General features: G+C 38.8%; 1 protein-coding gene across 1 annotated transcript in view; it reads left to right on the forward strand.

The window, feature by feature from the left end:
• The first annotated feature begins 1,137 nt into the window (after positions 1–1,137).
• Positions 1,138–22,772, forward strand: part of LOC147639636 (uncharacterized) — a 70,544-nt gene continuing 48,909 nt past the window's right edge. Inside the window, exons 1-3 of the mRNA XM_086821911.1 lie at positions 1,138–1,213; positions 1,284–1,389; positions 1,479–2,074. Coding sequence (XP_086678037.1) covers positions 1,153–1,213; positions 1,284–1,389; positions 1,479–2,074 — 763 coding nt within the window. The 5' untranslated portion in view covers positions 1,138–1,152. The remainder of the gene's footprint in view (positions 1,214–1,283; positions 1,390–1,478; positions 2,075–22,772) is intronic.

The raw sequence follows: 22,772 nt of genomic DNA on the forward strand, positions 1-22,772 counted from the left end.
TCAATACGGCTTTGAATGCCTTGGAATTTGGGCCAAAGCACTCCATATGATAATCTCAAAGATCTTTTGTTCATTATAATGAGTTGGCCGTTTTGTTGGATAGTGAATGTGCCACCTTTGTTTGATGATTGTGTTGCAGTACTGAATTTAATCTCTTTAGTGAATGTGCCACCTTTTCTTTAAGTTTGTGTCGTATTACTGAATTTGCTGTTAAAATAATCAATTAATTATACAATACGAGTACAATCCTATTTGAAGATTTGTTCTTGTATTTTTGCATGGCTATCTGGTTTTCAAATGAGTTCGAGTCATTTCACTAGAGCATCTTGCTTGAAAGGTTCTTGTTGTGCAAAAATGGATGAGTTACCTCTTGCTAAGCGGAAAAAGAGTGTGCAGGTTGGCCCAGGTGAGAGCTCATCGAGACACACAAGGAGGCAAGCTGATTTTTCTAGCACTTTGGAGCAAGCCGCCTCCTCAAACCCTACTACTACAGAGCATGCGGTACATATCATAGATGACACTAACCTGGAGGTGGATATGGATAGGCAGCATCTACATAGTGATGAGAGGAATGAGGAGGATGGACAAAATGTAGTGGGGGCAATTGAGGAAAATGAAGGTGATCAAAATGAGGGTGAGAATACTCAAGGTGGTGATAATGAGGATGAAGGTGAGAATACTGAGGATACTGGGAGAGAGATAGAGGGGGAAGAGAACACACATCCACTAGAGGATCAAGAAGAAACAGTTGTCACAACCCAAACTGAAGGAAGCAAGCAGAAAAAAAATAAGGTTGATATTTTTGGGAAGATTCTAGAGACATCTACTCCACAAGCCTTTTTAGATAGGATAGGAGTCAAATTTAGGTCTCCACCTCCACGTGTTCCTCTCTGTAGGATGATCCAGACGGAGGCAATCCGAAAGGTTTCTCCCTCAACAGATAAATCTCTTACTCGAAGCTTCAAAAAACTAGGTGGGTACATTGAGAGCATGGGAGCTTTCATAGTATCAATTATGGACTTGGAAGGGGAGGAGACACCATTGACACAAGAGAGGGAGGAATCTTGGGATGAGCATTGGAGGACTGTGAATCAACAATTTGAGGAAACTCTTGCACTTGACCCGGAGTTGGGTCCGTACTTGAGCCGAAAAATGGTGCATATTCTTGATGGTAATAATCGACACAATGCTTGGATGGACTGCATTTCTACAGGTGAGTTCTCATTGGGATGTTATAGTTTCTTATGCTTCTTTGTCCTTCCTAATTTTGTGTTTTATTACAGGATTTCAAGGGGATTTGTCCATGCATTGTTGTGTTCTCTGTAAATTTTATGTGTTCGAGCGGAGGGATGTGGGTGAGCTTTTGTTTTCATTGTCCAGGTTGAACAAGTAAGTTAATTTGTTATCAGAGTCTCCTTCTATGTCAAGTAAGTTGTTTGTACTCAAGAATATTAACATATTTCTTCTTTGTTTTGTAGGACGCATGATTATGCATTTGTGCCAACCACATTTGGTGATCGTCTATTTCAACTAAGAAGATTGGGAGAGTCCGACCTAACAACTCTCATGGCACATTTGGACAATGAGGACAAGCTATGGGTTGAGAGAGAGATGCAGAGTGCATCTGCCAGAGGAAGGCCTAGTTGGCTTCATTTGCCAATCCAGATTATGACTTGGCTCTTGTTCAAGGATGAGATGGAGCAAAAAATTGATGAGGCATCAAATGGACCACTTGCCGAGTCTGCTAGGGAGAATGTGACTCGAAAGGTAGAAGTTCTCTACAGAGGAAAAACATCAAAATATGCAAGGATTGCTGATCCCTCCAACGGTGAGGCCTTTTGGTGTGCAGTGCTCTCCCTCCCATGGCACGCGTCAAGCAATCATGTGGCCACAGAGGAAAAGCTCAATATGATAGGTTCTGCTTGCATCAGAGATACAGATAAGGCTCACATTGTCAAGCTATTGGACAACTCTCAGGCTGCAGTGCGATCACTTGAGGGTATGCCAAATGATAAGACAAAGGTTAGGGAATGGCTGCACATGTACTCCTACTGGCTTCAGATCACTGAGATGGGTTTGAGAATCCAAAATGATATTAAAAATGCCGATCGAGTCAGGTTGCCAGGTGAGAGCCGATTCACCTCTTTTGTTGTTCTATGCAGAAGAAAGTACTTCAAAAGGGCTTTCAAAGTGCACGAAGGAGGCATAAAATTTAGCCATGATATTGACCATCAACCAGGCCTACAGAGTGCTGCACGGCGAGTCGTTTATAGGTTTTCCTCCAACATAACCCAGATATTCCTTGTTAAAAAACATGCATGCTTCTTTCTGTGTGTTGTTTTATCATTTGTGCTTTGGCTTGCAGATGGTTGCTTTCTGAAATTGAGGAACACCAATTGGATATTTTACCCCCTCTCGCTAGTGTGTGGCTTTGTGTTGACAATCAATCTTATATGTATGCCGATTTGAAGCTTGGAAGAGTAAGTGATTGAATTTGTCATTTTGAATCCATGATTGAGAAACATGTTCATATTGAGGGTGAGTTGTGTTTACCCATGTTTGTCATTGAACAGGCCATGTCAAGCATAGAGTCTCGTTTCTGCCCGTGGTGGTTGGACCTTGAAAGAAACCATGTGCCTGAGGAGGAGCTTGATCTGTATCGCCAACATAAGTCTATATTGGAGCTTCGTAGCCAGCAAATTGATCATAATGAGGCCACATCCACATCACATGCAACATCAATTGCATCGGCTTCTTTTCATAAGTCATTGCCAGTGAATTTAGGGAGGGAAATAGTGAATCGTGCATTGGAGGTGAATCGAGCAATGGAAGCAAATAGGGAGCAGAGTCAACAACAGACATCCAATAGTAGTGCAGGCGGGATACAACCAACTGACATCATAACCAAGACATTGCAAGCTCCAGGTATGTGAGCTTCCTACCTCATCTCTATCGTGATCCGATTGTTTTGACTTGAGACTATGTGTGTTAAATGTCAAAAACCTGTCTATAGGAACCATTTATGCCTTCAATGTCAGTATTAAGGACCTTGCAGCTACGTTTGTGAACATGGAGGATGCATCCTCATTGGGAAAGCAAGTGCTTGATGCCATGAATGTTATTTGCACAGTAGGGAATGTCAAGAGTAGAGGGTCCGATTACTGTGTGGAGTTGATATTTGCAGACTTCCCCTCAAATATCATCATTGGAGGTTGTGTTGCAAACAAGGTTCCATATTGGAATAAGATTGGGGATGGCATGTATGACTCTACTTTTAAAGTTGTTGATTCTTGTCTCTCGGATCGAGGCTTCTTTACATGCCTTTACACTATGGAAGAAGGAGTGACCATTGAGCAGGTTGCACAGAGCGTTGGGTTTGGCATTTATCATAGACAGGTTGTGAGGTGTACTCCACCTATTGGGAAGAAGATGGGGCAAATGATTACTACCCAGGTATTGGTGTTGTTCTCTTTGGGGCTGTCATTTGTGCAAATCTTCTTTGTCCCATTTAAGGTGAAAATGCATGAACAACCAATGTGTCTTTGCTTGTAGGTCACTTGTCTAATATTGGCTGTTTTTGTTCGCTCAACATCTCCTGCTACAAGCTTTGTGATGCATGGGGATCAACTAAGGGATTTGGCACTAGGTGATGATCTTGATGTAGGGCAAGATCTTATCTTTGACATGTATGTATGCATTCAAATCAAGATAGAATTTAAAATGATTTTCGGTGATCTTTATGGCATATGGTTAATGGTTTGTGTGCGTTTTCAAGAGTGCCATCGGAGGATCTGGTGAAGAGAAAGGGTAGACCATGGCGGGGCGGTTGTCAGAGAGGTCAGCGGCTTAGCAAATACATCGTCTCCGTCTTCAGTCGTCCTGGGGACACGATTTTGGATTTGTTTGCTGGCACTGGAACTCTTGGGCTAGTGGCAGCATTTATGGATCGCAATGTCATAATGTTAGACAAGGATGAGCGGATCTACGATCACCTGTTAGAACCATACTCAGCAAAGGTATGCATGTTGAAAAGATAAATATGTTAGTAGAGAATAATTTTGTATTGATAAAGCTTATTTTCTTTTCTTTGTGTCTCTTGCAGTTATGAGGATCACATGTCTACATCAGAATGCCATTAGAGATAGTCTTTTTTTTAATTGAGACAATCATTTTTTTGGGACTATTGGAAGTAATGTTTTGATGGATGTTATGCTTCTGAATGTTTTTTACAATAGCATGTAGCTGATTGTTGGACAATTTTTATTTGGATTATAAAATTTTTAAATCCTATGGTTATGGTTTCTAAAGAGTATTATATTGTTGTGTCAGTGGTATGGCTATTAAAATTGATGTGCATCTTAATGGCTTGATTTCTATGCTCTCTGGTTTGCTGTGGTTTCCATGTGGTTGCAAACAATAGTTTGTTTCTATTAGTAGCTCAATGACCAATTCAACGTCTTTTTAGCGAGCCAAGTAGTATGAGTTTTGTAGTGATTTTTTATATCCGCACCATTCATTTGAAAATGCTTTATTTGCAATAGTCATTTTTAAACTTTTTTAGTCTTCTTTGTTCTATTCATTATAGTTGCACTATGGTTTCACTCTTCTCTTTAACATTATATGCTCGCTTAACATCATACCATGCCCCTACTTGCTCACTTTCACAAGGACTTTATTTCTACTCACTGCTCTGTGCTCACTGCTCTTGGCTCGCTAAATAGACGCACCCTTCATCAACATGAGAATGCCCTGCAGAGATGTCAGGCATACCAAGGGGCTCAACCACTTTCTCTTTTCCTTTACGTGATGTAGTAATCACATTTGCAGGACTGGTATTATGACGCAGCCTGCCACTCCATGGTCTATCAACAGACCCACTAGATGAGGACTCTCCTCGTTCACTCAAAGACTGTGATTGCTGACCTGCATTCTGTGCAACCACACTTCCAGTCACATCAGCCCCAACAGCTTCTTTTTCAGCAACATACCAGCACTCATCTCATCAAAGACAACATCCCTGCTTACCCTCAACTCACGTGTAGTAGGGTTATAACACTTGTATCCCTTTTTCTCAAGGGAGTATCCAATAAACACACATTTTTCAGCTTTTGGATCCAGCTTAGTTCTCAGCTCATCTGGCACATGCACATATGCAATGCATCCCCAAAAACTTTCAGATGAGACAAATCTGGTTTTCTGCCAGTAAACCTCTCCTCTGGAGTTATATCATGTATGGCTGCAGTTGGAGTCCTGTTCATGATGTATACTGCTGTAGAAACAGCCTCAGCCCAATAGTAATGCGGCATATTCTTCTCTTCCATCAATGCTCTCGCAATCTCAGCAATGTGCCTGTTTTTTCGCTCAGCAACTCCATTTTGCTGCAGAGTATATCTGCATGTAAACTGTCTCCGAATACCATTCTTCTTCAAAAATTCAGAGAACTCATTGGAGAAGTATTCTCCCCCTCCATCTGACCTCAGGCACTTTACATATTTCCCTGTTTGCTTTTCAACCAAAACTCTGAAATTCTGAAAGTGAGTGAACACCTCACTCTTCTCCTTCATGAAATATACCCACACTTTCCTTGTGTGGTCATCAATGAAAGTCACATAATACCTGCAGCCTCCCATAGATATGGTCTTCGTAGGACCCCATACATCTGAATGCACAAGATCTAGTGCATTTCTGCTCACATATCTGTTACGTGGAAACACATGCTTTGTTTGCTTCCCAAATTGGCATGCTTCACATATTTTCTGCATACCTTCAACTTTAAATTTTGGCAGCCCTATCACAATTCCTTTAGTCTGCATAGACTTCAATCTCTGCACATTTACATGTCCAATTCTTTTATGCCAAATGTCTGTGTCTGCAACAACTCTTGAGTCATTTGCAAACATCGCAGCACTCATTTCAGGCATGTCTACATTCAATGTAAACATTCTGCCCACTCTGTTGCCTTTTGCAACCAACCTTGTCTTTAAAATCTTCAACATAACACCCATCAGAGGGTTAAACCGAACCTGCAAACCCTGCTCAATCATCTGGCCAACTGAAACCAGATTCTTTGTTATGTTCGGTACATGAAGTACATCTGCAAGGTACTTCACTTTGCCATCTTGCATAGACAATGGCACATCTCCAATGTGGGCAATTGGATGAGCAGTGTCATCCCCTGTTTCCACAAAACCTGGTCTTTCTGGGTTTTTCATTTCCTTGAACCACTCACCATTACTTGTCATGTGGTTCGAAGCGCCTAAATCCACATACCATACATTATCTTTTTGTGCTGCATCAACATTTTCAGACATGGCATTCACGACATGCTGCATAACAAACAACCTTTCATTATCCTCATTATTTCTGCTTGAGGATGCATAGTTGTTTTGCTGCACTTTCCCATTTTGCATGTCAGTCTGCTTCTTATAGCATTCTGCTTGTACATGTCCAGGCTTACCACAATAATAGCATTCACGTGCATCATTATATTGCCTTTGCCAATTTCCACGGCCTCTTTGACTCCCCCTGCCTCTGAATTTGCCTCTTCCACCTGCGTGTTGTTGTTGTTGTTGATTCTGGGACTGTTGTTGTTGTTGCTGCTGCTGCTGGCCATAATTCTGATTACCTGTTCGGCCACCTCCTTGACCGCGTCCACGGCCTCCTCTACCTCGTCCCCTTCCTGAACTCGTGTAGAAGGCCTGTTGCTCTGAACTGTTTTTGCTTTGTGAAGACTGTTGGTCTTCACCCAAGTTCTTCTATTCGATAATCAGCATAGACACCAAATCTGTAAAGTTGGGAATGTTTTCCCGAGTCTGAATAGACGTCTTGAATGCCTTGTATTGTGGCCCGAGACCACGTAGACAGACTTCCACCTTATCATCATCATCTACTGACACACCAATAGATGCAAGGGATTCCACAATACCCTTTATCTTCAATGCATAGTCATGCACAGACATGCTCTTTTTTTCCACAGTATGAAGCTCATTCTTCAACTGTATCTTACGTGCCTTGGTATTTGTTTCATAAAGCTTTACCAAGGTGTCCCACGCCTCCTTGGGGGACTTGGCATCCTGAATGTGCCCAATCATGGTGTCCTGTATACTAATGGAGAGCCAATACATGACTTTCCTCGCTCCTTGGTTCCAGTCTTTAAACTCTTTCACATCTGCACAGCAGTCGGATTTATATCCGGTATCTCCGGTGCCTCTTCATGCTCACCTTCTATGTAGTCCCAATAGCCTTTCCCATCAGGAAATTCGTCAACCTGAACCTCCAAGCATGGAAGTTATTCTTATCCAGCTTCTCAGCCACAATCTGGGTTATCCCATCATTTGACATCTTGCTAAAAACACAATTTTACCAGAAATTGCACTCTGCTTTTTCTGCACAAACTGCTGTATTTTCTGCACAGCGGTACTGTCGTACTCTCAAATGTCACAACCAGTGACTTCAATGTGCTTACATACACCCAATGGCAGCTGTAGACCTCTTTGCAGCACCCACAGTGTCTGCATAGTCAATATGTCTTCCTGCAGTTCTTAAAACAGAGTTCTGCAGAGAATCGATGACTTACCCGCAGTGCTCGAAATCGCCTGCTTTCTGAAAAACGGAGGTCCAGACGCGCCCAAAACGCGTTTTAGGCCCGAAAATTTCATAGTTGCCCTATAGCTTTACTCCCGCGCGAAGAAAGCTCCTCAATCAGAGATCGTTTGCCGGTGCCTCCCGTAGAGCTCCCGACAAGGGTGTAGTCACCAACACAATAGGGAAGAGTAGTTGAAGCTCTTACCCTCGTACCGCTTCCTGTGGTTCTCTTGCTTGCAGCTCAGCCCTTAGCACAAACCAGGCTCTGATACCATGAAAAGATGCAGGGGGGAAGAGAGCTTGAGCTCTTGCAAGCACACACACACACTCACAAAACCCTAAATTTAGAGAACACACAAGGTGAGAGGCTGAAAATCTTCTTCTTCTCTACTCAACACCCAACACACCATATACAAGATAAGAGTACACATAATATGAAAGGTACTCAACCAATACATACACGGGTTCTCTATAGTGTGAACCCGACTAAATGAGCTGGCGCTATAACTATGCCAGTCTCTAGAAAGGCTGTCACACAGCCTGTCATCCCACTGGCCGCATATCACCCAAGATCTCACCAACCATGCCAGTGGTGTAAGTGTGGGGTCTATCCCCCAGGCGGGTCATCAGTGGCCACCGCCTCACTAGACGAGCTCGATATCTCAACATACAATGCTCAGGCTCTAGGTCACCGAAGATACCCACAAGTACGTCGGGGAAGATATTGGAACAAGGAGTAAGAGTCATTTTCTGAATTCGGGCATGGATCTGGTTGATTGACCTTGCTGGTCCTCAACGGAGTCCATGGCTCTGTTGGTTGATCTTGCTTATCTTCAACGTAGAATCCATCTGGATATTTTTATGTGATCGGGTACTATAAGCTAGGAAGAACTATTGAAAAGGCCCTGAGTGAACAGGTGGTGAGCGTTCTAATTGTGCCAATGATGCCATAGGTACACCGATGAAGAAATGAATTAGAAATTAGGATTCAACTGGATAATTCGAGGATTATGATCAGTAACACTATGTTTTCATTAAATGATTGTTTTAAAGATTGTTGAATCTGTGAAAAATAAAAGTTTATATTGGGTGTGTAAGTGGTGTGACTAGTTTTATGTTTGCATGAATATCTGGCTAGGGGGCCTGGGAACTCTTTTCCCTCGTACCCGGGAAAAAACCTAACCAAATTCCTTATTGGATCCCATCACTACAGTGGTTGGCTAACCCATGGGAGACTGATGGATCCATAAATCGAGACTTAATTTCTGTATAGTATGATAGATGAGGTAAATCCTGGATAAAAATTGTTCTATGGAAAAGAATCAACGGCTATGCCTCTCAATGAGGAAAAAAGCGTTGGTCTCTATGATCCAGGTACAATCTTTTCCTTGATCTAACTATGGGACTTATGGGTTCTGTCAGATCAGTTCAGTTAGTTCAGGCTTTTGACTACGTTAGAGAAAAGTTATCCTTGTTGAAATTTGAGCATTGTGATGAGCAATGGTGGATCAAACACTAGAATCAACATCATTAACAAAGTGATTAACAAATAATTAAGACATAATTAGTGGGTAATTAGCAAATAGATTAATGTAAGCATGGATACTCAAAAACTAGCAAATTATCATTAGGGCAATGCCTCAATTTATAGAGTTTACATCAGGCATCAAATTCCACTGATTTCTCCATGATTCACTCCACCTCTTTTCCCTGATTCTCTCCACCTCTTCACTTTTCCCAGAATATCTCCACACTTCCCAGAATATCTCCACACTTCCTAAATCTTCTCATGCTACCCTTTAATCTCTCCCAGTAGATTATTCTCACCTTTCACAGGTTCTTTCACATTTACTCATCCTCTTTTATAGCCTCTAACCAAGGGCTTGTTCCTGCACACACCCTATTCACTTGTATTTTCAACACCTCCCCTCAAGTGAATACTCCTAGTACACCTAGACCCTATACCAAGTTTGCCTCCCCTTACTTGATAGTCCGCGACTAGTGCCTACACCTCCCTTCAAGTTATCTTAGCACACCTAGACCCTATATCAAGTTTCTCTCTTACTTGATAGCCTGCGAGACGACTAGTGCCTCGAGTCCCTAAACTCATAGTCCTTGACACTCTCTCTCCCTATGTGTCCAAGGCTTACTATAGTTGCCCGCGACCTTGACTAAAGTGCTCACACATACATCTCTCTACCACGTGGCCTATATCATCGGTGGCTCAGAGGTGGTTTTACTTTGTTGGGGAAGGTTACATTGGGTTGTGGGGTCTCTCTCTCTCTCTCTCTCTCTCTCTCTCTCTCTCTCTACCACGTGGCCTATATCATCGGTGGCTCAGAGGTGGTTTTACTTTGTTGGGGAAGGTTACATTGGGTTGTGGGGTCTCTCTCTCTCTCTCTCTCTCTCTCTCTCTCTCTCTCTCTCTCTAGATATTTTCACATGGCTCCTCACTCTTTGGAGCCTCACATCTTCTCTTGTCTTCAGTCTTCTTGTCGTGGCACCTTCTCTCCACGCGTCTGTGTCTTTCTCTTCTTTCAGTCTTCTTGGGGCATCTTCTCTTCTTGTGTCCATGTCTTCCTTCAATGCTTCCTTTAGATCTTCTTGGTGTGGATCTTCCTCTTGGATGGAGATGTTCTTCTTCTTTCATGGCTGGGGCCATGAGCTCGTCCGTCAGGTCTTTTTGCTCCATGTGAGTAACATGTTTCAATGTTTTGCTGACAATTCCTTTAGGATTTTGATGTTCATCTTGTGTCATTATGCAATGCAAACCCAAATTTATGCGAGAGGTCTTACCTCTTGCCTTATTCTGGACAAGGGCAGTGTGTGATCCCATTTTTACACTGATGTAATGTGCCCAATACATAATGCGTATAGCATTCATTCTCATGCACATTCCAAATGCAACTCTGGCTGTGAACAATCTTGAATTTGAGTGAGATTTATAGGCATTAACCAAGGGTTAAATGCAAAATGATGATTATCACAATTTTATCAGCACAATTCTACCAGAAATTACATTAAATCAAGGGTAACCAATTTGTATGGAATGGTTGGAGTATCAAACCAACTCTGAATTGCAATCTGAAGTTATAGGGATCTATATCAGATACCTAATGGTTAATTTGAACTCTCAATTGCACCAAAATATAATGATTAGCACTGATTAATCTCACTGATTTTAGCAAATTAATCCACTATTTTGTGTGCAAAAAACAGAGTATGCGGGGAGTCCAGATCTAGTGCCTTAGACTTCAAATGAGCTCAAATGCTTTCAAAGGCATCAATAGCAATGAGTCTAGTAGAGTATTAAGCCAAGAAACACAAGATTTGACCAAATATTGAAAGCTTAATCTCTGTTTTACCAAAGTCACCTCTGCAGATCTGATGAAGAGTTTGGATCTCACTATAGACTTGATGAAACTGAATTCTGTCTTCACCAGCTTGTAGAGCATGCTTGAAAACCCCCAGGGCTAAGAGGAATTAGAGCAATTTGATTTGATGAAGTGGAAATTACTAATTTTTTGCAGAAAAACGTAGCTTGATAAAAACGCGATTTCTCTTCATCCGGTTGGCGGTTTGCGCTTTTGATTCGACTGGCTGGAGTAGCAAGGAGTTGGCTATATATGGCTAGAAGGGTTTGGGCTAATTTTATGTGTGCAAGGAGTGGGAGCTCCTCCACTGGCTGGGGGTACAGAGACGAGTTGAAAAAAGAGGGAAAATTATAATTTTCTACTAATTCTAATTAGCAAAATAATTAGCAAGATAATGAGCTCACAAAATGATGGATTCTAGGCATGGCTCTGATACCATGTTGAAATTTGAGCATTGTGATGAGCTATGGTGGATCAAACACTAGAATCAACATCATTAACAAAATTAGCAAATAGATTAATGTAGGCATGGATACTCAAAAACCAGTAAATTCTCATTAGGGCAATGCCTCAATTTATAGAGTTTACATCAAGCATCAAATCCCACTGATTTCTCCATGATTCACTCCACCTCTTTTCCCTGATTCTCTCCACCTCTTCACTTTTCCTAGAATATCTCCTAGAATATCTCCACACTTCCCAGAATATCTCCACACTTCCTAAATCTTTTCATGCTACCCTTTATTCTCTCCCAGTAGATTCTTCTCACCTTTTCATTCACATTTACTCATCCTCTTTTACAGCCTCTAACCAAGGGCTTGTTCCCCCACACACCCTATTCACTTGTATTTTCAACAATCCTGGAGGAATCGCCCGTGCTTTTTGGGCAAGGGAAGTTTTTTCGAGTTTGGTTTTGGAAGAACCAATGGATTAGTCTCTTGTCTGGATATCCATGAGCGAGGCCCCGAGTGTGGGACCCTGCCCTACGCCCTGCGTAAGAAGTGCTACTTCCGCTACTAGCACTGCAGACAGTTGGTATGAGAGCAAATTGGCTAATGAAGATCAACGGAGAAGCCAAAAATGTCAAAATTTTTTGAAGAAGCAATAAAGGGTTGTAATTGTGTGATAAAATTCATACAAATTGATATTCAAACTAAAATTCATAAATTGGTCATTGAGTCTCCAGATGGAAGTACCACAATTATATGGAATCCCTGACTTGCTTGAGGCCTAGACATGATGGTATTTACCTTATAGTTCCAAGGACCGTGACTACCCGTATATACGAGTAAATCTAAGATCTTGAAATTACAAGCTAAAATGCTGTCCAGATGATGATTTTGAATGTGGTTGATATGATTTTAAAATTCTGGTTATGAACTGATGAGTTGAATTGGATTCTGATTGAAAAATATTGATTCTTGAATTTTGATTGAAATGTATTAAACTAAGCAAAACCACAATGAGGATGAATGGGACGAGTCTGTAATAATGTTCATAGTAGCTGGAATGATGTTAATGACTTCAGCAAATCACTATGAAATTAGTGAATTGTGATGGCAGATTGCTGCTATTAACACTTAACCTAGTGGATCAAGTTAAGGGGTGTCAAATTAAAAATTTGTAAAATTGAAAATTTCCATGAAGGATTGTTCAAATAGAAATTTCGGTCTAATGGACCATTATTGTGATAAGGGTTTTAATTTTATGATCTGATTGAATTGTTATCTAATGATGAGTTTTATATAAGGGATCTTTATCCCAGGATTCTGTTGGGTTCTCCAGACTATAAGGAACCCCTGAATCAGTTGGATCTTAAGGAAATGAATTGTCCTCTAATGTTACGAGGTGAGGACATCTCGTGTTTTTTAAGAGAGGTAGAATGTAAGATTCCTCCCTCCAGCTTTTGAGGTGTGCAGGTGTAAGAACCTCCCCTTCTAATCTTATAATTATTCCCCTCTCTAAAATAAAAGAAAGATCATGTTTTATTCTGTTTTGGTCTAGAGAGAAAAAATATTCTAGAGAGAGGTTATTCAATTTTTAGATATTTTTGGATGGAAAAATATCTCTTCTTATTAAAATAAATTCCCCCGAAATAGAAGTTCAAAAAGATTTTCAAAAGGTGCATTAGAAATCAATTATAATCTATTCAAAAGGCAAGGGTCCAGATTTTTGAAAAAATTTAGATTAAGGTTCTAAGGGGCCAATTAGATTAATCCAAATGTAGGGAGGAGATAAATTGAAAAAATAAAGAAAATCCCCCAAAAAATGAGTAAATACTCACATAAGATGAAGAGTTGACTAAGGACAAGGATATTAGTTAAAAAAGAAGAGATATTTAGAGAAATGATGCATTTTTGACACCTCAGTGTGGGGGAATTCCCCTCATGAAGGAGGCACCTATTTCACATGTGTGGTTGAGTTTTAAACTCACAAATAAAGAGATATTTTCATCTCTCCTCTCTCCTGCTTCAACTAGATCCAAAAAGTAAGCTAAATTGACCTAAAAATGTTCAAAAATTGACCAAACTGATCTGGAAAATTCTAGAATCAGTTTGCTTGGTTAGAGGCTCAGGTTTTCCTATAAATGAAGCCTCCCCCTTTGTAAATGAATAATAGTGTTTTATGCACTGTTACTCTACTTCTCCCCAGAGTCAAAAACTGTGAATTTATTAATAATTCATTAGTTTTTGACCATTCCCTCTTCTAAAGAATTGGTGGCCACTCTTATTGCAAACAAGAGTAGATCCCTCAAACCATCAAGCCAAAGGAAAGCTCCCAGAAATTCATGTAAGTTAGAAATCCTACTTTTTCTTATTCCTTTCTAATGTAAAATGATGCTATGCCATGCTGGAAAGGCTTTCCCCCTCTCTTCTTCTTAAATTCAGCCTTTCTTTATCCTAGATAAGTAATCTAATTGTTGGAATTAAACTTTTCATATTGTTTCTCTTTTAAAAGTGGATTTTGATTAGTTTAGAATGCTTTAAACCATTTGGGGATAATTTTTAAGTAACTTAAGAATAGGAAAATTTAAAAAATGGTTAGCCATACAAAGGAGGTTATGGCAAAATTTTCTTAAATTTTGTAAAATAAGTTTTATCTTTTATTATTCCAAAAGAGTAATCCCCATCGTTTGTGTATTCTTAAAGTGTTATTTTCATTCTACGCATAGAAAAATGCATAGTATAAATATTTTTATTATAAAAGTGTTATTTCTATTAAAATTAAATTCTATGCATAGAAAGATGCATATTGAATTTTTTGTAATTATAAAAGCATTACTTTCATCAATTTTGATTTTATAAAGGAATTTATTTTTATTTTACTTCGAAAGTGTTATTTTTCTTAAAATTAAATTTATGCATAAATAGATGTATAAAGGGATTTTTATAAAAGTGTTATTCCCACTGAAGTTGATTTTTATAAAAGAATGAATGGATGGATAGATGTGATGTGAATCAGATAAATGTGAATGAATAGATGGATAGATGTGATGTGAATCAGATAAATGTGAATGAATGGATGGATAGATGTGATGTGAATCAGATAAATGTGAATGAATGGATCGATGGATGTGGATGTATGTGAAGAATAGAAGTGGATGTATGTCAAAGGATAGATGTGGATGTGTATGTGATAAGTATGGATGTGGATGTATGTGAAAGGATAGATGTGGATGTGTATGTGATAAGTATGGATGTGGATGTATATGGGAGAATACATGTGGATGTAAATGTGATGGATATGAACGAGAATTGAGGCGATGAGATGTGGATAGATATGAATGATAAGGGATGTGAATGAATGATAAGGAATGTGAATGAATGTGATAGTATGTGAATCAGGATGTAAACATGTGAATCGGGATGTGAATGAATGATAAGGGATGTGAATGAATGTGATAGCATGTGAATCAAGATGTACACATGTGAATCGGGATGTGAATGAATGATATAGGATGTGAATGAATGTGTTAGCATGTGAATCAAGATGTGAATGAATAATATAGGATGTGAATGAATGATATAGGATGTGAATGAATGTGTTAGTATGTCAATCGGGATGTGAATGAATGATAAGGGATGTGAATGGATGGGATGTGATGTGAATCGGGATGTGAATGAACGATAAGTGGTGAAGTGATGAGATGTATGGGTAGATGCAAGTGGATGAGACCTGATGAGGATAAATGAGGAAGTAAGTGATGAGATAGAAAAAGATGTGATTAGATGAGAATGGGAATACTTGTGATTAGATGAGAATGGGAATACTTGTGATTAGATGTGATTAGATGATAATGGGAATACTTATGAAATGAATGTGGATTGATGTGTGGGTAATGTGGATTGATGTGGATGGATGTATGGATGAATGTGGATTAATGTGGATGGATGTATGGATGATGTGGATTGATGTGGATGATGTGAATGGATGTGTGGATGATGTGGATGATGTGAATGGATGTGTGGATGATGTGGATGGATGTGTGGATAATGTGGATGATGTGGATAATGTGAATGGATATGTGGATAATGTGGATGATGTGGATGGATGTGTGGATAATGTGGATTGATGTGGATGGATGTATGGATGATGTGGATTGATGTGGATGGATGTATGGATGATGTGGATTGATGTGGTCGATGTGGATGGATATATGGATGATGTGGATTGATGTAAGGATGATGCGATTGGATGTGATTTGATCTGGGAATGATGTGCTGTGATAGGGATCGATGAAGAAAATATAATTGTGGTAAGATGAGAAAAGATGGGGACTAATGTGAAAGGATGCAGAGTAATGAGAAAAGATGGAAATATTGTTGGAATTGTATTTGTATGTTAAATCTGTTTTTAAATGACTGTTTTATGTCAAGAATGCTGGGAAGGCATTTTGACCATCTTGTGATTGAGGTTGTGGAGACTTATCTCTGTTAAAGTTGCAATTGCTATAACGGAGAGTCAACGGAGGACGTCTCGCGTAGCAAGGTCGGCCTAGGTCTTGTTGACCAGCCTCGATTTGATTTAAATGGTGAGCTTCTAGTGTAGTGGATGAGGGACCAAGGAAGCGGCCTATGAGTGAAGCGCTAGGTGACTTGCGAAGGATCCTTGAGGGTGCTGACCATACGGTGTTTGGGCTCTGGGTCGCTGAAGATACCCACAAGTATGTTGGGGAAGATATTGGAACAAGGAGTAAGAGTCGTTTTCTGAATTCGGGCATGGATCTGGTTGATTGACCTTGCTGGTCCTAAACGGATGAGTCCATGGCTCTTTTATATAGATCTGTTGGTTAATCTTGGCTGATCTTCAACGAAGATTCCATCTGGATATTTTTATGTGATTATACTATGAGCTAGGAACTATTGAAAAGGCCCCTGAGTGAACAGGTGGTGAGCATTCTTGGTTGTGCCAATGATGCCATAGGTACACCGATTAAGAAATGAATTGGAAATTAGGATTTAACTGGATAATTAGAGGATTATGATCAGTAACACTATGGTTTCATTAAATGATTGTTTTAAAGATTATTGAAATCGTGAAAAAGGCAAGTTCATATTGGGTGCGTAAGTGGTGTGCCTAGTTTTATGTTTGCATGAATATCCGGCTAGGGGGCCTGGGAACTCTTTTCCCTCGTACCTAGGACAAAACCTAACCAAATTCCTAATTGGATCCCATCACTACAGTGGTTGGGCAGTTGGCTAACCCATGGGACTGGATGGGGTTAGCTAGACTGATGGATCCGTAAATTGAGACTTACTTTCTGTATAGTACGATAGATGAGGTAAATCCTGGATGAAAATTATTCTATGGAAAAGAATCAACGGTTGTGCCTCTCAACAATGAGGAAAAAAGCGTTCGTCTCTATGATCCAAGTACAATCTTTTCCTTGATCTGACTATGGGACTTACGGGTTCGGTCAGATCAGTTCAGTTATAGCCTTAGGCTTTTGACTACATTAGAGAAAAGTTATCTCGGAGGAATTGCCCATGCTTTCCGGGCAAGGGAAGTTTTTTCAAGTTTGGCTTTGGAAGAACCGATGGATTAGTCTCTTGTCTGGATATCCATGGGGGGCGAGGCCCCGAGTGTGGGATCTTGCCCCGTGCAAGAAGTGCTACTTCCACTGCTAACACCCCCAAATTCGTTGCACAGTGTGGTCAGGGATCTTACAGCTGGTATGAGAGCAAATTGGCTGATGAGGATCAACCGAGAAGCCAAAAATGTTAAAAATGTTTGACGAAGTAGTTAAAGGTTGTAATTGTGTAATAAAATTCATACAAATTGATATTCAAACTGAAATACGTAAATTGGTAATTGGGTCTCTAGATGGAAGTACCGCAATTGTATGGAATCCCTGACTTGCTTGAGGCCTAGACATGATGGTATTTACGTTATAGTTCCAAGGACCGTGACTACCCGTATATATGAGTAAATCTAAGATCTTGAAATTATAAGCTAAAATGCTGTCTAGATGATGATTTCGAATGAGGTTGATATGATTTTAAAATTTTGGTTGAGAATTGATGAGTTGAATTGGATTCTGATTGAAAAATAATGATTCTTGAATTTTGATTGAAATATATTAAATTGAGCAAAACCACAATGAGGATGAATGGGACGAGTTCCTGTGATGATGTTCGTAGTAGCTGGAATGACATTAATGACTTTAGCAAATCACTATGAGATTAGTGGATTGTGCTGGCAGATTACTACTATTAACACTTAACCCAGTGGATCAAGTTAAGGGGTGTCGAATTAAAAATCTATAAAATTGAAAATTTCCATGAAGAAGGACTGTTCAGATAGAAATTTCGGTCTAATGGACCATTATTGTGATAAGGGTTTGAATGTTATGATCTGATTGAATTGTTATCTAATGATGAGTTTTATATAAGGGATCTTTATCCCAAGATTCTGTTGGGTTCTCCAGACTATAAGGAACTTGGATCTTAAGGAAATGAATTGTCCTCTAATGTTGCGAGATGAGAACATCTCGCGTTTTTTAAGTGGGGTAGGATGTAAGATTCCTCCCTCTGGCTTTTAATGTGCAGGTGTAAGAACCTCCCCTTCTGATCTTATAATTATTCCCCTCTCTGAAATAAAAGAAAGATCTTGTTTTACCCTGTTTAGGCCTAGAGAGAGAAAATATTCTAGAGAGAGGTTATTCAATTTTTAGATATTTTTGGATGGAAAAATATCTCTTATTATTAAAATAAATTCCCCCAAAACAGAAGTTCAAAAAGATTTTCAGAAGGTGCATTAGAAATCAATTATAATCTGTTCAAAAGGCCTTATCCTAAGGGTCTAGATTTTTGAAAAATTTTAGATTAAGCATCTGAGGAGCCAATTAGATTAATCCAAATGTAGGGAGGAGATAAATTGAAAAAATAAAGAAAATCCCCCAAAAATGAGTAAATACTCACATAAGATGAAGAGTTGACTAAGGACAACGATATTAGTTAAAAAAGAAGAGATATTTAGAGAAATGATGCATTTTTGACACCTCAGTGTGAGGGAATTACCCTCATGAAGGAGGCACCTATTTCACATGTGTGGTTGAGTTTTAAACTCACAAATAAAGAGATATTTTCATCTCTCCTCTCTCCTGCTTCAACTAGATCCAAAAAGTAAGCTAAACTGACCTTAAAATGGTCATGAAAAATTGACCAAACTAATCCAAAAAATTCTAGAATCAGTTTGCTTGGTTAGAGGCTGACTTTTTCATATAAATGAAGCCTCCTCCTTTGTAAATGGATAATAGTGTTTTGTGCACTGTTACTCTACTTCTCCCCAGAGTCAAAAACTTTGAATTTATTAATAATTTATTAGTTTTTGACCATTCCCTCTTCTAAAGAACTGGTGGCCACTCTTGTTGTAAACAAGAGTAGATCCCTCAAACCATCAAGACAAAGGAAAGCTCCCAGAAATTCATGTAAGTTAGAAATCCTACTTTTTCTTATTCCTTGTAATGGTTTTCTAATTTTTATTTTGTTTTAAAATGTAAAATGATGCTATGCCTTGCTGGAAAGGCTTTCCCCCTCTCTTCTTCTTAAATTCAGCCTTTCTTTATCCTAGATAAGTAATCTAATTGTTGGAATTATACTTTTCATATTGTTTCTCTTCTAAAAGTGGAATTTGATTAGTTTAGAATGCTTTAAACCATTTGGGGATAATTTTTAAGTAACTTAAGAATAGGAAAAATTAAAAAATGGTCAGCCATACAAAGGAGGTTATGGAAAAATTTTCTAAAATTTTGTGAAATAAGTTTTATCTTTTATTATTCAAAAAGAGTAATCCCCATCGTTTGTGTGTTCTAAAAGTGTTATTTTCATTCTATGCATAGAAAAATGCATACTAGAAATATTTTTATTATAAAAGTGTTATTTCTACTAAAATTAAACTCTATGCATAGAAGGATGCATATTGAATTTTTTTAATTATAAAAGCGTTACTTTCATCAATTTTGATTTTTTGCATAGAAAGATGCATAAAGAATTTATTTTCATTTCAAAAGAGTTATTCTCATCAGTTTTGATTTTATGCATAGAAAGATGCATTAAAAAATTATTTTTATTTCAAAAGAGTTATTCTCATCAATTTTGATTTTATGCATAGAAAGATACATAAAGAATTTATTTTTATTTCAAAAGAGTTATTCTCATCAATTTTGATTTTATGCATAGAAAGATGCATAAAGAATTTATTTTTATTTCAAATTGAATTTATGCATAAATAGATGTATAAAGGGATTTTTATAAAAGTGTTCTTCCCATTGAAGTTGATTTTTATAAAAGAATAAATGGATGGATAGATGTGATGTGAATCAGATAAATGTGAACGAATAGATGGATAAATGTGATGTGAATCAGATAAATGTGAATGAATAAATGTGATGTGAATCAGATAAATGTGAATGAATGGATGGATAGATGTGATGTGAATCAGATAAATGTGAATGAATGGATGGATGGATATGGATGTATGTGAAAGGATAGATGTGGATGTGTATGTGATAAGTATCGATGTGGATATATATGGGAGAATACATGTGGATGTAAAGATGAGATGTGATATAATTGGATAGATATGAATTGAGGCGATGAGATGTGATATAATTGGATAGATATGAATGATAAGGGATGTGAATGAATGATAAGGGATGTGAATGAATGTGATAGCATGTGAATCAGGATGTAAACATGTGAATCGAGATGTGAATGAATGTGATAGCATGTGAATCAGGATGTAAACATGTGAATTGGGATATGAATGAATGATATAGGATGTGAATGAATGTGTTAGCATGTGAATCGAAATGTGAATGAATGATATAGGATGTGAATGAATGTGTTAGTATGTGAATCGGGATGTGAATGAATGATAAGGGATGTGAATGGATGTGATGTGATGTGAATCGGGATGTGAATGAATGATAAGTGGTGAAGTGATGAGATGTATGGGTAGATGCAAGTGGATGAGACCTGATGAGGATAAATGAGGAAGTAAGTGATGAGATAGAAAAAAATGTGATTAGATGAGAATGGGAATACTTATGAAATGAATGTGGATTGATGTGGATTGATGTGTGGGTAATGTGGATTGATGTGGATGGATGTATGGATGATGTGGATTGATGTGGATGATGTGAATGGATGTAAGGATAATGTGGATGATGTGGATAGATGTGTGGATAATGTGGATTGATGTGGATGGATGTGTGGATGATGTGGATGGATGTATGGATAATGTGGATTGATATGGATGGATGTGTGGATAATGTGGATTGATGTGGATGGATGTATGGATGATGTGGATGGATGTGGATGGATGTGTGGATGATGGGATTGATGTGGATTGATGTGGATGGATGTGTGGATAATGTGGATTGATGTGGATGGATGTATGGATGATGTGGATTGATGTGGATTGATATGGATGGATGTATGGATGATGTCCATTGATGTGGTTGATGTGGATGGATGTATGGATGATGTGGATTGATGTGTGGATGATGCGATTGGATGTGATTTGATGTGAAAATGATGTGATGTGATAGGGATCGATGAAGAGAATAAAATTGTGGTAAGATGAGAAAAGATGGGGACTCATGTGAAAGGATAGGGACTAATGTGAAAGATGGGGACTAATGTGAAAGGATGCGGAGTAATGAGAAAAGATGGAAATATTGTTGGAACTGTATTTGTATGTGAAATCTGTTTTTAAATGACTGTTTTATGTTGAGAATCCTAGGAAGGCATTTTGACCGTCTTGTGATTGAGGTCGTGGAGACCTATCTGTTAAAGTTGCAACTGTTAAAACTGTAAGATTCCTCCCCAACCTTCGAGGTATACAGGAGTAAGAATCTCCCTTTCTGATCTTATAATTATTCCCTCTCTAAAATAAAAGAAAGTTTCTGTTTAAAAAAGGAAGACCCTTTTCCTAGAATACTTCTCAAGAGTCACGCCTATTTTAAGGATTCAGAACAATGAGTTCAGAAGTGAAAATCGGTGTTTTGGATACCAAGGTTTTGGTTTTCATTCGAGTACGGCCCAAAAGAAGTTCTTTATCTATTGGGGAGTTTAAGAAGTTATCCCCCAGATATTGTGAGCCTTATATCTGAATTCAATGAAAGTAGGTGACTTAGCCTACAAGCTTCTTTTATCTCTTCATCTCAAAATTCTTAATGCCTTCTATAGAAAAATGTGTCAAACCCAAATCATGGAAAGACGGTAAAACTTCAGTGGCAAGTTACCGTTGGCTTCTAAGTTACGCTAGCTCCTTCCTTTATATAAGTCGTAACTTTTACTTGTCGCTCACAGTAATCTTACTTCCATCGATCTCCTTTCTTTCTTAATCTCCTTCATGGCTTGGCAACAAGAACTAGTTTTATCCATAATGATTCCTCACCTTCAAGACGCAAGTGAATCTGTGAAGAAGGATTTTATAGAGCAGTATGAGCGCTCACTTTTCCCTCACTTGGGAACTTCTGTAGCGCAAACCAAATGGCGGACCTATCAAAACATAACTAGGGTAACACCCTGGGGTCAGGAGCACTTTCGTAACAATGTCCGCTTGGCCATGGTTATTGAAGCTTTGGGTTTGGGTCCCCGATACTACTGCGTCATGAGATCAAGGCATCCTGGGTTTTCTGAGCGGGTCTTCTTACTGGCGTGTTTTCTTCCTCATGAGAAGATATGCCTTTACCCCGTTTTTGGCTTGCCTCTCAGAGGTCCTTTTGTTAGAACACCTCATACCACTGAGATAGGCGCAGCAATAACCCACAGAATCATTCCCATAGATGAGTTACCTTATACTTGTGCAGCTTGTGAGGACTGCTTTTGTGACCATATGATGGACGGGCTTATGGAAGTGTAAAGAGTTCCTCTATCTTTACTGTATAAGTTCCGAGAATGAATAAAGTTTAAATCTTGTTCGTATTTTGAATCTTGCTCTCTTTAAGACTTATCTTGGTGGTTAATCTTGATTAAATTTTTTTCTAAGTCTCATATTCGTGAATCTTGCGAAATTATCACAAGTTGCGAGATGAGGACATCTCGCGTTTTTTAAGTGGGGTAGAATGTAAGATTCCTCCCCCAACCCCTTTTTGATGTCTAGTATCTTCCCCTGTAATCAACCCTCTTCAGAAATATAAAGACCCTGTTGCTAACTATTTTAGCCTAGAGAGAGAAAAATTATTCTAGAGAGAGAATATTCAGATTTTGAATATTTTTGGATAGAAAAATATCTCTTATAATTCAGATGAGTTCCCCTGAAACAGAAATTCAAAAAGAATTTTCCAATGTGCAATTGGAATTA

This window comes from Cibotium barometz, chromosome 3 (genome assembly GCF_041138505.1).
Source record: "Cibotium barometz isolate CiBa-2024 chromosome 3, ASM4113850v1, whole genome shotgun sequence".
Lineage (NCBI taxonomy): Eukaryota > Viridiplantae > Streptophyta > Polypodiopsida > Cyatheales > Cibotiaceae > Cibotium > Cibotium barometz.